Genomic DNA, 18,364 nt, shown 5'->3' with positions numbered 1-18,364 from the left:
CACAAGAACCTGTCACCTCAATCAGGCACGGGAAGTATTGATTCTTAATTGGGAGAGGAAATCAAACTGACCACTGAAAATACTGTTATAATACGCCCGTTACTCTTGCATGATCCAGTACAAAAAACACCACTCTGGACGTCTTCATCATACCAGTTTCTGACTCTAAAGGATCTAATAACTTCTTTATCACGGATGCAGTAAAACACGATGTCGCCTTGAATTGTACTACCCTTGATTTAACCAATCGTATTGTCCGTCCGTCTTCCGCACACACACACGCACAAAGGGAATTAGCTGCTGAAACGGCTTTATTGCTTCAATTGTCTATTTCAACAAGCGTGTTAAGGCTCCTTATACGGAACTTTGGGTCACGGATGTGGGATCGAAACTCCAGTGGTTCACGTTCGTGGTGTCAACAAGTGTGGACGTCCGTCAAACACCAGCACAATTCAGTGTCAGGATCTGCCCATCAGACAACATCCGGTGAATTTTTGGCTCCGCAATGTCAGTTTCGGTCGCCTATTCCGGGGCCAGTCTTGTGATTCTGATTGGCGGAGCGATCACACAGAGATCACTGCAGAACATGTTAGGGCAGACCCAGCAGACTGGGCATCGATAAGTAGGTCAAATGGGCACGCTCGCACACTTGCGTACATGCTAATATACCAGTATCAGACGGGGCGGTCTTTGCGGCAAGGTGGATAGCGAGTGGAAATGAGTAAAACAAGTGGAGTGAACAGAGTAAGTAAATGAGTGGGGGGTTAACTTGATGTCAACTGAAACTCAGTAAACCGAGCCTAATCCGCTGCACGTATGACCCATAGGCGTAACATCTCAAGCCCCATCACAGTGCTACCGAAAACAAACCAGGTCAGTCTACTGATGTGAAGGAAACCATGTAGGAAATGTAAAACCTGCTAGATGGGGTCATGTTCGAACCACGGAACTTCCAGTCAGTAGATTCACGCTCTAACCACTGAGCCATCTTGCCCATTTTGCGGGTGACTTTCAGTGAATTCGTCATAACTGTGGAGTTTCATTAATGGGACAAATAACTGTTCGTAGGGATTGATTAACGCGCGTTCCAGTGGTCAACTGAGTTTCTTTTAAGCACATGTATGGAAACTCTGGGGGATCATTTCGTATGATGAATGCTTCTGAGGAAGATTGAGCATTATTTGAAGGCCTAGTGAAAATCCAAGCTCACTGCTTCGTACTTCTCACGTCATCCGCGAGGATCCATTACAAGTCAGGCGATATGTTCTGGCTGCTTATCTGTAGTGGGAAGATTATGTGGATAAGTCAACAGATCGTCAAGCCAGAAATTGCATCTCAGCTCAACTACTGCAAATACTTGTGTAAAGTGGATACTACTGATGGGGGCATGCGAGTAGTATGTTTTCTCGTAAATCCGCTTCGCGTCTCTTGAAAAGTGAGATCTATTACGGAATTTGCGGAGTCGCATTTGCTTGCATTTGAGCAACAGTCAAGAATATCCAGGAAAGTTCAGGAAGGTGCGTGCAAGAAGAAAACGGATAATCATTTTTTTACAAATAAGGTGCATGTGAGAGTTTTGCTTCCCTAACTGTTCACTTGGTGTATCCAAATGAATAACTCCACAGCGGAGGCCTTCTTCCTTTCGCCGGTAGTCGAACGTGTGGTTCAGCGGTTACGTGCTAGAATCCCCGACCTAAAGAACAGGGACTTCCGATGAGTCTTACCAAAGACGCAAGCGCTCGGCATGTGACCAAACCATTACATTTTTTATCCACTTTCAGTTGACTAACATCGGTCTTTCTTTATGTGCTCTAAGCTGTACGATCAATACCACGCCACGATGCACAGCTAGTGATGACCCATATTCAATCTAGGATATCTGCTAGTATCCAGGGTCCGCAGCAAGAATGCTGCATTCAGCAGCAGCGCAACTGGCCTGGTGTTCCTCGCCGGTAGCCACAGATGGTCCAGCAGTAGCTCTGGGAGAAGAAGCCCACCAAAACATCCGCTAGACTATACTTTTAGGAAACCAGTCGCAAAATCTAAAGCTCCAAAATCCGGTCAAATCCTCAGGTGCCTGATCGATAAGTCACCTCTGGTCTTTGGCATTTGTTGATAAATAGCTACTTTGGGAATTGTTTTTGAAGGAACACCAATTTTTCCCACTCCGTACATATTGCAACTTGACTTGCAGCTCCGAAGAGACAATCTCAATTTGCTGCTGGGTCTGAGGTATATGAAAGGCTGCTTTTGGTCCTCGTTAAGTGGAGATTCTTGTGTTAGAGAGACCACCAATCCGGTAGTCTTGTTGAGGGAATCAAATAAAGCGGGATATTTTTATTGCCTTGAGGAAACTGAGGATTTAACATGTGCAGACACCCCAGTTTACGACTGACTGACCGATTAGACTGTCTTAGAACTGTGTGAGGTGCAAAAAATGTTTTGCGACTTTTTATTTCATCTTTCTGAACCTTTCCTCTATTGGATATAAGTCTTCAGGCGCCGCAGTCTGTCAAAAACGCATAGTGCTGTAAAGGAAATGCATTCTGCAAATTTAAGCGAAGTTAATTGATCCAAAGTCCATGAAATATCTACCCACAGCAAAATTACGCCTAAGTCTTGTAAACACTGCAAGGAACCCATAGGTGTAACTTTCATTCATGCTTTCTGGCTTGGATATCTAGTTTCAAGACAGGATTCTGCTAGTCAGGTCAGCCCAAGTTTGACCTTAAATCCATGTGCTGAACTCAACTTATTGGGTTTCTGCTGGCTAGCTCGAATGCGTCTAGGGGACGATGCAAGTGATTCGATGACAGACCTCTTGATCACCGCACGCCTCCATTGATTAGGAGAAAACGCAAGGAGATAACGCCGTTGCTCATCCATAACGATTACTGAACCAATCTCATAACTACTAATCAATAGTGTACCAAATTTTTGACACCCGTGTTCGTTCTGTAGTTCCGACACTAGGGAGTTAGTTGGATATCCATTGTAGTCTAGGTGAGTGGGAATGGGCTGCTCCGTAATCTGTGTGGTAAGTAACGCTTTCAAACAGGAAGCTGGTTGCGCTCTCACTAGATTTCTGTGCAATGAGAGGAACAAGGTTGTCAGTGCATTGCTTTAAAGTGGCGACCACCAGTAAGCACTGACAAAAACAAATGATATAAGATACCATAATGCGTGCCAATGGGTTCAATGATCATGGGGTGGCGCGGAACTTAAAATTAGTTCCGGTGGACGAATACGCCTGTTCATCGAGCAGAAGATCGAATAACCACTCTGTTGAATCCCAGTTACACCCAATTAGCAACCTTCAAATATGCTAGTCTACCAAGGCTGTCAGACTCTTCATACACGACGCTATGGTATAGTANAGTCCATCCCAAATACCCCAAAAAAAGAAACGTACCAAGTCCTCACACGCACCAATACTTCACCGATCATAATATGAGAGGCTCATGTAAATAGAGCCTGTTCTGACTTGCATAGACCTTTTGTGTTACTACACCGCCGATTAACTCTCAAACTGCATTCGTGCCTTTTGTTGCCGGTATCTGATGTCTTTTGTCCCTTAAGTTCCAGTCCACTAGTTCCTGGATTGATCGAGACGGAATATTACTTCATATTCCACTTATGCTTATCCTGACCAACTTTGTGGTCGAAATTCACAGTGACCCTTTTCATAATCTTTATCGGGTACTCATACTACTTATTAGCCTATAGTTTGGCCAAATGAATACCTGAGGCCTAAAAACGTTAGGTCCTCAAAACAACTACTTTTTGCGCTGGCCTTAAGGTGATCGTGAACTAAGCATGTATTTGCCTATACGCCCGGTTTGATAAAAATATTGCCTGGGGCTTTGCTTTGTAGTTTACCTGTCGTCCTGTCGTCCAAGAACCTCTTCCTGGCTTTCGGAGGACCAAAGTCCACTAGCGAAGAAAACCTATCAGGTCCTCTTCTGGTAAGAGAGCGTATGCGGGACTGTGTATTCTGCGAAGGGACGAGCCGAAATTAGAAACAAGTTATTGGTGGGTCACATGGTGGTCGAATGTCGCAGTGGACCATATCGTCGCGATTAGAAAAGCCTCTGTGTGGGCGTGAGTTTCGGAGATCTCCTGATAGTTGAGCTCACTCCCAACTCTCTAAGTTTGATGCGGTAAATACACTAGCATGCTGACAAATTTCGTGTGAAAAGGGATTTTTTAGCATATCATGGTTGGCAACTCAAGTGGAAACGCACCATGCCTTGACTGACAGACACCATCCCTGGGATTATTTGTCTACGCTGACGCCTCGTTGATGACACCCATGCATACTACGAAAAAGCAGCTGAACACACGCGCGTGTATTCTACAGACATTTTGAAAGAAAACAGCTCTCATTGAGACCGAATAGGCAAATTAGACCCTCTTGGTCGCACCCGAGACTTCCAAATTCACCTATAAAGAATTCTCGGACAACAGTGAAACAAAAGGCACTGAATAGTACATCCGCCTTCCATCGCTGCACATCCTTAAAATGGAAATACCAGACAAGACATCTTGATTCACTTTGCACAGGGAGTTGGGTAAAATCGGCAGGTGATTCACTCCGATCGACCTTTGTGTCATAACGGGCTGAATAAAATTCTGGTAGTTGCACATGCTTCAGGAAAGAAATGATCGGTGTTTTTATTTTGGTGGCCAAAATGCTGTTCACCACTTTCGCATCTTCGGACGAAGGGGTAAATTCTATTTGTTGAAATCGGTTAGCTGAAGGGTATCACAGAAATTGGGAAGGCATAGTAGGTTGAACAGAGGATGCAATGCTTAGCTCCCCTCTGAGGTCCCTCTAACCTAACACCTGCCCTCTCATCCAGCTGTTGCATCTAGTTTAAATAAAATGAAACTGAAGCACATTTACACTGTCTTGGTCTGATGTCTAGTCCCTGCTTCTTGGTCTGTCATTCAGCTCCTACAAAACATCCCATTGTAATCTAACATTCAAAACAGGGTCCACCATTGGGATTCTACGCAATCTACGATGGGCCGCTTAAAATCTTTGCGGATAAACTGAATGACTATTTCCGAAGGACGTCCGAAAGAGTCTGTCGAAGGTGTTGATGAGTATGATAAAACTTTCACGAGAACCCTGGTTAGTAGGTCGGTCTATGAGATTCCGGGGTGTAAAATTCCTGAAGGTGCGGTGCATATCCCATACGGAGGTTGGTGACCATTCTCCTTACTCACTGAATCCAGTCCAATGGACTCATCAGTTCATTCCGATGCTGACGTCCTAATCCAGATGAGAGTAGTTACGACTTCAGTGCGAGTTTTTAGTTGGGTAAGTTAGATCTTACCTCAGCTCATCAGAGCATAGTTTATCATTCATTGAACTCTGGAGCTCAGCGCTGGATCCCTAACAAATTAAACAGTTTCGCATGATTTCATCAGTCTATTGCTCCCCGACAATTTCAGCTACCACCATAAACTAACGCTACCAACAAAGCCTTTCTGGTCTTTGTTACGTTTCCACCGGTAACGCGTACTTTGCAAACCTTCAGGCGGATTCGGAACTGTAGCCTTGCGGAGATTTACTCTCAAAGCAGTATGATGTTTACATAAAGGAAACTACTCACAAGGTTGCTGAAAACTCTTCGATGATTATTAGTTTTTTGTCCGAGTATTTATTGTTTGTTGTTGTACCAGCCCCATTCATAACTTGGATATCTAGTTAATTAGTTGGTTGGTTGGTTGGTTGGTTGGCTGTGGCTGGCTGGCTGGTTGCTTATTTAGTTGGTCAGTTTGCTAGATGACTGGTTAGTTAGGTAGTTAGTTAGTTAGTTAGTAGTTAGTTAGTTAGTTAGTTAGTTAGTTAGTTAGTTAGTTAGTTAGTTAGTTAGTTAGTTAGTTAGTTAGTTAGTTAGTTTAGTAGTTAGTTAGTTAGTTAGTTAGTTAGTTAGTTAGTTAGTTAGTTAGTTAGTTAGTTAGTTAGTTAGTTAGTTAGTTAGTTAGTTAGTTAGTTAGTTAGTTAGTTAGTTAGTTAGTTAGTTAGTTAGTTAGTTAGTTAGTTAGTTAGTTAGTTAGTTAGTTAGTTAGTTAGTTAGTTAGTTAGTTAGTTAGTTAGTTAGTTAGTTAGTTAGTTAGTTAGTTAGTTAGTTAGTTAGTTAGTTAGTTAGTTAGTTAGTTAGTTAGTTAGTTAGTTAGTTAGTTAGTTAGTTAGTTAGTTAGTTAGTTAGTTAGTTAGTTAGTTAGTTAGTTAGTTAGTTAGTTAGTTAGTTAGTTAGTTAGTTAGTTAGTTAGTTAGTTAGTTAGTTAGTTAGTTAGTTAGTTAGTTAGTTAGTTAGTTAGTTAGTTAGTTAGTTAGTTAGTTAGTTAGTTAGTTAGTTAGTTAAAAATGGCACTCGATGCACAATTACGAGGTTTTAGGAGGGAAATGATGGTGAATCAAACTGACGCAATACACTTGTTTTAAATCTTATTTTGGTGCGGACCTTTCAGAAGAAATCCAGTTATTCTTGGCAAACTTTTCTGTTCCAAAAATTATTTCCCAAAAATTTATTCTATTCGACCATTGCCTACTACCTTTTAATACCCATATCGATCATTTGTATGGTTCTCTACCACCTGCTTGCAAACCCCTTAATTTCTGTGTCACCCTTGCTCTGTTTTATTCATTGATGTACTGCGCCCTGCATGAGCGATGTGGTCAGAATCGAATTCAATTAACAGTGCATGGTGGCAAGATGAAGCGTGACATGGATCTGAACAGATTAACCAGTGATGTGCGAGTTCACAGAGTGCATGCCGATCAATCTGACAGACTACAAAATAAAGAAATCGAATTTTTCTACTGTATCTCAGTCAAATGCACAGTCACATCATCGGACTGCTATTGCTGGTCCTCGGTCTTTTTTGTGAGACCACGGTGGTCAAGCCCGCACTGTACCGTGGGCCTCCACGTGTGAAAGAGATTGGAAAAGTCCCCGTAAAATATGTATTTACGCATGAAATTTTACCGGTCCCCATCAAAGAAAGTGAGCTACATGGTTATGGAGCGAAACACTATGTGACCACGAAACCAAAGGTCGATGTCACTGTAGTGACACGAGTCATTGAAGAAGTGCCATTTGTGATTCCATCCAAAAACGGGCATCGCCACTCCGTTGGTCGTCGTCAGTGGCGAAGAGTCCCAACAAAACAAACAATTCAGCGAGTTCGTCCTTCATCTTTCAAGCAGGCCATTGGGACTTACAAACTTGGAAATTCAGTACCACTGCAGAATAACTTCGGAGAGTTCGCTCCACATGTGACCATGGACGATAGATGGTCATACGTTGAGTACAGTCCAGGGTACAAAAAGTCAGATTATGTTTAAAACAGACAATCATATGAGTTTTTCATTTCCGTGTTGATCCTTTGATGAAATGAATGTTATTTTAAACCACCTGGTTTCTTTATTGCAATTTTCGTTTTCATGCCACAAGGATCATCGTCACTATCTTGAAATACTGTAAGAACAAAGTTGTTTTTAAGAAGATGGAATCGAATGAAATCAGAATCATCAGAAACTTGCCTCGGCTGAGTCATAGCCCAGATTGAGTACATGCAGAGCAATCGGGTGACAAAAACCATACTGGGTGATTCTGGCAAAATGAGGGAGAATAGTAAGCTAATGGATTTAAATTAGTGTTATCACCATTATCGGGACTTATTCAACCCGTTCTACACTAGAGTCAGTCATGGCGTTTGCTTTCTAAGTTGTGTTTCTCTCTCATAATGTCCAAACTCTATGCTAAATAAATAGCGCGACCTCGGTAATCTCAACCAATCGTACTGTTTCTGAAAACAGACGTGAATGAATGTCATTTGGAAGCGCAACCAGCTAATGCACAATGAAAAACGGCAAAAGCTTGGCTATTTTGGGAGGTTGACGTAGTCAGTCTTGAAAAATCAATCGGTTACACTTTCTGTTTTGATTTGGAACCACTAGGTAGATACAACGTTACTGGGTCGCCGGATTTTCAGCTTCAAAAACCAGCTGGTCTTTAAAGAGCACATCTACCAGAACTCGATGAGGTTATGTGCCTGACTATCTTTAACCGAGAAAAGTGCTTTATGAGGAGCATTCGGAAAAAAATTCAACCTCAAGGCCTCCTTGAGGTTCTCAGAATGTAAGGGAATTTACCGCACTACTCAACGGTCGCCAGACCTCTAACAGACCAAGTTCTCTGACCTGCCACCATATAAAGCCGTCGATCAACAAAAAATACATATGAACAAAAAACTGTCTTTGGTTTTGAACAGCGTAACAGCAGTGCATCAGCTACCCTTACCGTCAAGGAGGAGGAATTCCTATCCGATTATTTCTTAAAAACCGTCAGTTGCTTGTATTTTTAACGCAAAATGCAAAACAATTCTTCGTGGGAACGAGGATTCCTCTTGTGTTTTTAGTTTGTTTTATGATGACTCTTCCCTATTTTAGGTTAATAAAACTACTCGTTTTTTGGGTATTCGTTTTTCATAAAAATCAGCAGAATCACGAAAGTCCTGAACTCAGCACGCAATCGAGATCGCAGTGCTACATTGGTAGGACTTCCCCGAAGATGATAATTATATGCATAGCAAAGCGTTCGATTGTTCCTTAAGGTGATTTCGAATTTGAACAGTCTAACATGAGGTCGCTGTCATAAAAATGAACGAAAAATGAACGTTCTGTCTTCCAGGGTATGGAAGCTGCCCACAAGGCACAATAAACCCTGATGTGTTATGCTCGATTCCAGGGAAACTACATTTTGAAACCAGGTTACATTAGCCAGGAGTGGACAGAGGATGTAATACGGTATGTCCTAGATGCTGACATCAATCTCCAGTAACCGAAGTGTGAATTTAATCAGCTGTTTTTTCATTCCGTGTTGTGTTTTATATTGTGGCAAACTACTTGGGCTGGACTGTTAGATTTTTTTTGGTCAATTAGATGGTAAACAATCAGAAGTGCAGTCGTATATGTTTATAAAGATGCCTTATTTGGAGGGATCTGGATAAAGCAGAGCGGACTTTGTAACAAATGCGTTACTTGGCCAACACAGCCCACTGACCCTCAGCTGATGTAAAAAACGGAATAGGGTCGAAATGAATGGCATATTTGTACAATTTTCCAGGAAGACGAAAAAATTCGGGAGGCGTAAAAACCAGGCCATCCTGACTGAGAGGAAGGTCCTTCCAGAATAATAGCCGGTTGGCACTGTTGTCCTTTGGTTTCTAACTGGCGGGGCTGCACAGTGAGGCGAGAACGTTTAATGGCGGGATGAATTTTGGCATCTATTTACCTACTCATGAGTAGCATAACGGAGCGACATTTATTATGGATACCGCGTCACCCGAGGTTCCGAAAAGTAATTAGACGAAGCAATAAAGTCGTGGCTTATAAGGAAGGACCAGTAAAATTTAGCATATAGAGGTATCTTACATCACGTGTTGCAAGTGTTGCGGACTTGTGGCAAGATCTTAGAACCAACCTAACTACGCCATAGGCCACGTAGGACCAGAGTTTGTGCAAGGCATTCAAACAGATAGCAAGCCAGATGCCTCACTCTAAAACATATTAAGAAGTAAGGAGCTCTTACCAGTATCCTAAAAACGAACATCTTTACGCAACCCATCTAAAACATCTGGCAATTGCTTGCTCCGGGAATTAGATGAGGTGGATATATATACTCCCAAGGTTTTCAGGTCATTCATCTTTACTAACGCCGCATTACACTGGCTGAAATACCAACATACACACGCATTTCCCCTAGTAACCCAGTAAAGTCGTGTCATTCTATCAGAGATGTTTATTTATTGACCTTTGGAACAACTAAATTTATGTACAGATTTTTTGTAGCAAGTTATATGGTTTGGTTCTGGCTAAAAACGTACTCAGAAAGCGTACATTTAGGTCAGTTTAAATTCAAAGCCATCCCGATGTCACCTTACTTTCGACTTCAGTATCAGTCTGAAAATTCATTCTGTTAGCATACTTGGAAGGCGAAGAACACGTAGAGTATTTCAAGCTCAGTAAAACTACTCCTCGACAAGTAGTGCACTCTCCAAACCAGTGAGCTTTGTTCTTCTAAGAACCCAAGCTACTCCTGCTTTTACCGGAGAACTAGTTTGGTGGGTTGGTCCTCGCATACAGGTATTTGGCACGCGAATTTTTGCGGCCCTAAACGCACGTGTTATTCTATCGGAATATCCATGAGGGTATCAGAACTGACATAAAACGTGCCGTTGTACTTAGACTTTCACAGGGAGCAGTGTAGGTGATCTTAAGTGCATCATTTAGTCAGGGTTGAAAGCAAATTCAAGTGACGAGATCGATCGAACTTGAATGTCATTGAGCACTTAGTTTGGCGTAAAAAATTATCAATATTTGGGATAGTATGCGCCAAAGCGGCGGTTTTGGCTTAAACATACAATGAGACTAGATCAGGTCATTGTGTAACGGATCAATGCTTAGAACTTGTTCTGTTATGTGAAGAAGTGGCTTGTAAAGCAGAGACCGCTGCATTACTGTTTTGTTAGTACAGGTTCTAGAAACTTACTCATGAGTACAGGGGACATCTGCGAATACTAACAGAATTCGTAGTTCCATCATTCATGCGGTTTCATGCTCCAGTTTGGCTGTCCCCCTGTGTGTGACTTACGGAATAAGTCATGTTCGTGTGTGACCTTACTTCTTTTATTATATTCGTTTCTGCGCATGTCACCATGGGTGAGATATCAAACAAAACATTGCATTCAGAAACGGTGCCATGATTTTTCTGTTTTACGCATAAAATCCTTTCTTGTTAGGGATTTTTACATAAATCACTAATTTAGTTGCAAGTGAATAGTAGGACCAAAGCACATCAGCTTGAAATAGTTCTTTCTTGCCTCACCGACTACAATTTTTTTCTGTCCAATGGTACTTAATCGATGACACGATTGTTAGAATTCTTCAGCCATTTGAGACGGAACAATTGAGACCAGCCAATCGGATAAGCTGAACTGGTTTAAATAAGCGCTGCGAAGCTCATCCTCCACCAAACGGAGATAAATGTCATGGAAGATGTATTTCATGGTCGTATGGCTCCAGCTGACCGCCCGTATTGTCTGGTCCGATCAAGAAGATAAACAATCGGAGTGCGAATTCTTATCGAACCACCTATTTGCAGCGAACTGTTCTGGCAGCTATTTTCGTTTTGTAACTCAAAACGATACCAGCCCCAGGCTCCCACCATTCATTCGAAAGGACACTTTAGAAAAGTGTCGGGAAACATGTCTGTTGAACAGGAATTGCGCTGGGTTCACTTACGAAGTAAGTTGCTGGCAGATATGTAGAAACATTCAGGCTTATTGTATGTGAGAGAGAGAGATTGATATAACCAACTTGTGTATATTCTATTACAGGTGATTTCACAATGTACACTTGTGAAATGGACGGGACATTTTGAAACATTTGAGCAAATTGGAATGAAATTTGCTCGTCTTCAGTGTTGTGGTAGGTTAACCAGTAGTTTATCTGGAAAAATTTTATGTGTTTCATTATAATAAAACCAAACGGAAGTACCTGGGAACAGTTGAAAAGTTAGAATAAAAAATACGAGAAGTATGAGTCCGGGGAAAATATAACGGTCTAAGGACAGTAGGTTTGCGGACCACTGCTGCTTTCTGGATAGTCAGGTCTGTGATCTTTGATACCTATGAGTTAGCAACTGTTAGTCTGATTTGAACATCCGAACTTTCCCGTTGATCTGCAAACAAGTCATACTGTAAGGAAATTATGAACAACAATCAGTATCCCAATGAGAATTCCAACAGGAAGCCTGTTCAGCCAACTGTCTTGTTACTGACAGTGTTACGAGCCCAAACGCTTTCAACGTCGTTTCGAGGAATGAAGCGTTTTTTGGCACCTCTTTCATCGGTCAGTTCGGTGGCTATAATGTTATAATCCACAAAATTAATTTCACGTGTTGATCAATCCAAAAGTATTTTTTGATCATGGTCGGGCTATCGCTCCGTTTGGGGCAACGCCAAATCTTGTGTACACATGCTGCCCTTTTGAATGCAGAGAATTTCGCATCTTTATCTGATAGTGGTTAACCCAGTTACCATTTTGGCAAAACAAAACAGATAATGGGATCAGGAGAATGTGGAAATTTCGGAACTTTCCAGACATGTGCCAGTAATAATACCTGACTATGTTGATACTTTTTAAGCATGCGAATTTCATGCTTAGTTCAGTGATACAATGAGTATTAAATCCGCAACTTGAACTCACAGGCTAACCCGTGCTTCCATATATTCCACATGATTGCAAAAGGTTGTGGATATTGGTGGCCTTTTTTGATAAATTTTCGAATTCAAAAAGCATATTGGGTTGCTCCACTGTCGATGTGGTTTATAAGATGTCAGTCGGAAAGCACACCAGTGCGTCCTTGGTACTTTCTCACTTTTACTGTACAACAGTCTTATTCCCTAAAGCATTTACTCATGGTGTGTAGATATATCCTACCTGTACTCCCTTCATTGATTAAAAGGTTCCTATATCAAGTGTGTGGTTTTTCTCTCTTGGGTTTGTCAGGAAGCGTGAGGGTACCCTCACTTCATAGTGGTTGATCGGATTGTAAACGGGCTGGGAACCTGCCAACATTTCTCGGAAACAAAACTACTCACAAGATTGCTGAAAACCTCATGACCGGTTTCTCCTCTCTGGGCACTCATCAAATAGGTGAAGTCCCCGAGTTTCCATCAACCTTAGGTATTCCTGTTTTCCTGAACATCGAGGTCAGAGGTGCTATTTTAAACGATCGTCTATCCTTGATGAGCACACTGCCATGAAACACTAACGAGAATCTGTAACTCAGGTCAAGAGCGGATCGATAAAAAAATGATTAGAACAGGGCTTTCAATCACAGAGATACTGTTAGCAGAATGATCTATACTATCCTCAAGTCAAAAATCCGAGCGCTACTTGAAGAAATGAAACCATAAGCGAGATTTTATCATCACAGAAAAGTAAATCTCATTCTTTATGACCTATTTGCGTGCTTCTTGGGTCATGTTGCTTGGGATGAATCGATCGCGCTTGACTTTTGTATTGATGTCTACAAACTTTCAAGTATCCATTGTGTTCCCGACGGAATACTATTCATAATGTTGCTGAAAACCCCTTGACAGTCTACGACCAGTCTGGCATCGCTTAAGGCTCATTAGATAGGTGCGGCCCCGAGATCCCGTGAACCGTATGTTATACTTGAACCCAAATAGGACTGATTTCGACAAATACACTAATTTCCAAATCAATTTGGACTTCATGAGAGATTCAGCTGAATCTCGCGTTTACGTTCCTCAAATAAATTTGCCGCGCACAGGCCATCTCATGTTTCAGTTGGTACGATATTAGAGATATCGCAGTGTATTTTCATTAATGAAACTACTCATAAGGTTGCTGAAAACTGTTCGGCAGCTCAGGACCGGTTTTACCCTTCTTGGAGCTGATCAGGTAGACGCTGTTCCCGAGTTCCCGTCAACCTTATGTTCTACTTGAACACGAAAATTCACTGAAGAATCCTCCTTGAATGATGACGAAACATCTGCAAGTCAATCGCCTAGCTCGGCGAACAGATCAACAACCCTCAGATCAATTACCTGTTGGCTGTATGCTATGTGCGGCATAACAAGATATCGTTCGATTAATAAAAACTGAACGATTTGCTCAGCGTTCGTATCTCGGTCACACGTAGCTACTTATTTGGGTGATCCGCCAAATAAGCGTCTTTCCCCGGGTAGATTTTGGGCTGACTAAGTCCCACGAGTGGCGTTTGTTTTGGGAACCAGTGCAGCTGTTGCGCGCTGCCCACAAAAGCGGTGTGAGTCCACTTAATCATGCTAGGGCTAACAGTATAAAACCTGAATGTGCCCACTTTCACTCATGGAGAGCTTGATGTTGGTTAGTGCAGAGGCCTCTTGAGCCCCATAAATGAGCATACTCTTATACGAACTGGAGTGCGGAAGGCAACGAAAGACAACTCACAGCTAAATATTTAGGAGTACAGTACAACCTCTCCTGATGAGTCATAGTACAAAGCAGTCACATTTGGTGGGATTCAACCATATCATTCCATTCCAGGGTTCTGTGATCAGTAAATCATTTCCTGGATTTGATGACCGTTTGAGTAAAATACTCTGATCATCGAATGAATTTCAGAATTTGTCAACAGTCATGCGATGAATCACCCTACACACTGCCCTAGAAGGGGAAATATGTAGAGGGAACGTCGAGGTTATGGTAGGAGAGATTGAGTTGGCAGAGTGGAAAGCTTCCTTTATTGCAATCAACTAAAACGAATTCCCGAACACTTTCCAGTTTCTCGGGTGTAGGATTTACTCATTAGGTGGAAACGCCCTAAAACAGATGCTCTAAAACCTTGCTTGCACGATCGATACACCAAATCCAGCCGCGAGTGCTTCTTGGTTGGATGTATTTTTCTACGATGCTCACATGGTACCAACAGTCAGAACATGTAACCGTTGCACCACGATTTCCAGATAACATGGCTCTAACATAGAACAAGTCGGCGATGTGCAAAACCTGATGACTGGTCTGTCATATTCTGATGTATTTCGTGTTGGAAACTAGTGTTGTTGTTCCGAACTAGGTTTAGCTTTGTGGAACTCAAGCTGCTACGTCGGTCACCGCAATAAATATCTAGGGTATTCAGTCCATCTGAAGCAAGCTCCTACTTTACATGGCTGTACAACATGAATCGCCCTATCTCACCATAGAGAGAGACGATGCAGTTCTTGGTAGTAACTTCTCCTAGGAAGAATCAGCTACATTGAGAAACTGTTTTGACTTATTTCGAAGGTGTTTCTTGAGTCGGAGAGTACACTATCTAGTTGTAGCTACCGAGTATGGAGCATTAGGTATATTCACAGCAGGAAAATTTTATAACATTAATTCCAAATCCAACTCATTTTTCGTACTTCTTGCGCAACGCGTGTCAAATAAAACTGATCGTAAAAATCCAAAATAGAGCATAAGCGTGAGGTGGTCAGCCCAGTATTTCTAGTCGGCCCTGTTGGCTTTCAAGTACTGCAGATCTTGCCCCTTCGTGAGAGCTCGGTTGTGTGTCTAGTAGTCCAACCCGACCTAACGCTGCCTCCTTGACGTGGTGGTCGGACTTGAGTGCTGCAACGATCCCGCGGGGTACACTGGCTGGGACTTCGTCCCAAAGGGACAACCATGCCAGGAAGGCCAAAGGGGAGCAGCCAGACCAAGAGCAGCGTGGTATGAGGCGGTCTGGAGGTAAAGTCGTACTGCCCTCTGCGACAGCCGTCTGAAGGCAGTAAGGTGCTTCCCCCAGGCGACCAGCATGTCCATATTTATTGAAGCCGCGATGCTGCCTTTCCCCGAGGAAGGACGGGTCAGAAAAGGTCGGGGCCAAAAACCCCACACTCCGATCGCCCAACGGTTGACCGTGACCGCCGGTGCATTATCCATTACGGTCGAAATACTTATAAAAACAAAGAGCCCGGTGCTGCTCAAAAGAGAGTAACGCTTATTCCCTACGCCCTCGGGTTAGGCCAACCCCCTGCAGCCGAGCAGGTCAGACTGTTGAGGTGTCGGCTCCGGGCAGGGGCCCTGAACAAAACCCCACACTCTCCCACTGCCTCGTGGGTCAGGCTTTTGAGTCAGAGGCTCAAGGTGGGGTACCTCGACCAAACCCCCTTCCTCGGCCTGGGCAACCGGGAAGTATCATTTGCCAGCGCAGTTCAGCGTTTTATTGGGCAGTATTTACTCACAAAGGCTTTTATAGCCTAACAACTCATGTTGAACGCCACTCAGCCGACCAAGGGTGAAATATCACATGGCAGATCTGTTTGGTACCATATGTGCGAAATAGGACAAATTTAGCGAGGAATCTGTGAAATGTTCTCTCCTGAGTTTCGTCTAAATCAACTGGTTTTGCTTGAGGATGACTGTTACAAGTCTGAATACTCAGCAGTGAAGCTAAGGTGGGTGGACACAACAGGGAACTCATCGTTGAAGAATCTAACAGGAACACGAAATGGGTAGAAGTCATTCACAATGCAGGCAAAATTAGCGACTAAGTTTCAGCAACGGTTGAATAGTGAACTAAAAGATCCTGTGCATATTGGAGAGCACTTTATACTTATTTGAAGTCAACAGGGTAAAATTCCTCAAACTGGGGAGCGATTCTGATAAGTCCCGCAGTAATCTCCAGAAAGGAATCACCAAATTTCCTGCAATTTAATTGGAAAGCACTAGGTATATGTCGTTCTATGGATTTCAGATGAATAAAAGTCCAGTTTTTCTCCTCTCATAGTTTATCGAAATGCCCAGTCAGGTGTTTTCCAAAAAATTCGATTTTGTTTTGAGGTGGCCTTTAAAACAACATATTTTGGCGGCAGTGAACTTGATTTAACAGCGTACTGAGGTGTTTCTACTCCATTCTACACCGACTGAAGTGGCTCAATGGATGAAACTTAAAAACGCTGCTTGAACTCGCCCTCAGTTGGATAGCCATTACAACGGGAGATTCGCAGGCACCATTATCCACATACCACATCAGGGTGTCTGTCCCTCACAGCACAACAATTCACTCGTGAAATAAATTTCAACGCATAGCGGAAAATCTCTGACATGATTGACCCTGCATCAAACCCCAAGAAACATGCCTCATAACATTGTTTTCACTTTTGTTTTTGTTTTCTCAGGCCTTGTTGGACAACAGAGGCAAAAACATTGATGTCAACCTACAGATGACCTACATTGATCTGATAGGAGATTATCGAATAGAGAGAAAACCGACGCAGTTTATGCAAAAGATGTATGGCTTAATTAGTCAGAATAAAGGCTGAGAGTCATTTCGGTCCACAGGTTACACAGGCCTTCATACAGAAAGAGCAGCAGCCCATTTAAACTAACTCGCCTAGATGGTCGACGGATGCGTGACTCCATACCCATCTTAATAGTATTAACCGTAGTTTTGACCAATCATATGTGGCTAATAAATAGTATTCAGGTAGTTTCTGAAGGACAGATGACTCGGATCTACCCCTCAAGATTCAGATGGCTTGCGAGCTGGTGAATACCAAAAAGGACCCAGTAGCCGTTGATTATTTCCTGGCTTCTCAGCACAGGTTGGCTCCGCATTGCAGGCTAGCATAAAATTTAGGCAGTCTTACTTTATAACGGATAATCTCTAGTTTGTCGAACGTTTCTGGACATCTCCCCCAGTTGGCAAGCGGGTGTTCATATCAGAAAACCAGTACAAACATGATTACCTATAGGTAGAACTGTTCAGTCATTAAAAAAGACGCAAAATACACGGCCCGCAGTCTTCCGTCAAGACTGTCCAAAGTCAAGAACATTTGTCTGCCCATTCACTAGTGCTCAAAATAGTAATGAATTTCGACACATGTGCTAAACCAAGCGAAACTGTTCAAAGTTGGTTACATTTGAAGAATGAGCTGAAGTGGCTTAACAGACGTTGAGTTTTGACGTGTGTACCAAGTGCATCGTTGCGGGAACCTGCTAGAGTGCGAACACCTTTGGGTGAATCGACTAATCGTCAGACAGTTTGTTACAACTACAAGGTGCTGACACTGGTTTCTTTGGCAAAATATTTATTGTACGCATGGAGCGGGAGCTATCCCTAGACAGCGGTCGTCAAAGCAGGTTTGCAGATGAGTATCGCATTAACCGCATGAATGACTAATTGGACAGCACCGCCCATCAAATATTCGCATGAAAAGTCGACCGCTCCGTTTGAAATGAGGGATCGGTCGAAGAAACGACAAGGTACACTGTTGAGCTCGCCCTAACCACTGAGCCTTTCACCTCCAGTTTTCTGAGGTTATTTCCCTGCCAGTCTCACTTCTCCAACCTTTAAACCTCGTTGTAAGATGAACAGTTGGTTGTCGTGAAACAGAATGCAGAGTAGTTTACATTTTTCAAATAAAGTTCACTGTAGACGAGTACTATGTAATCGTGCTTCACCGAAACTAGGAACTCCGCTTTAAAAATAATTATCAGGTAGGCTTTTCAAGGTATATGGAAATCGATCATTCTAAAGATGCTACCATGAAAAAAACTCCTTGGTGACATTTCAGGCTAGGTTCAACCCGGTTGAAACGCTGGTTGTGATGATGGCGTGACATTATCTCCCCTATTGCTGGAATGTCATCTAGGTAGTATCGTTACATTAGGAACCTGATATCATTGTAGGCACGTTCTTAGTGCACACATAGGTTCGAGAATGACCAATTAAACAGCCAAAAGATAATGGAACAGTACACGATAAGTAAAGTAATGTTTATTTGGGGACCA

General features: G+C 42.6%; 1 protein-coding gene across 1 annotated transcript; it reads left to right on the top strand.

Moving 5' to 3' along the window:
* Window positions 1-505: 505 nt before the first annotated feature.
* Window positions 506-16,893, top strand: T265_00843 (hypothetical protein; the record flags this gene model as incomplete). The annotated part of the gene is made up of 3 exons (XM_009164738.1): window positions 506-588; window positions 6,847-7,291; window positions 16,750-16,893. The coding sequence occupies 3 exons, from the start codon at window positions 506-508 to the stop codon at window positions 16,891-16,893; spliced, it is 672 nt and encodes a 223-aa protein (XP_009163002.1).
* Window positions 16,894-18,364: the final 1,471 nt, after the last annotated feature.

The sequence above is a fragment of the Opisthorchis viverrini genome, assembly GCF_000715545.1.
Source record: "Opisthorchis viverrini unplaced genomic scaffold opera_v5_9, whole genome shotgun sequence".
Classification (NCBI taxonomy): Eukaryota; Metazoa; Platyhelminthes; class Trematoda; order Opisthorchiida; family Opisthorchiidae; genus Opisthorchis; species Opisthorchis viverrini.
The sequence above is the reverse complement of the archived record's forward strand: the minus strand, read 5'-3'. Positions and strand labels throughout refer to the sequence as shown.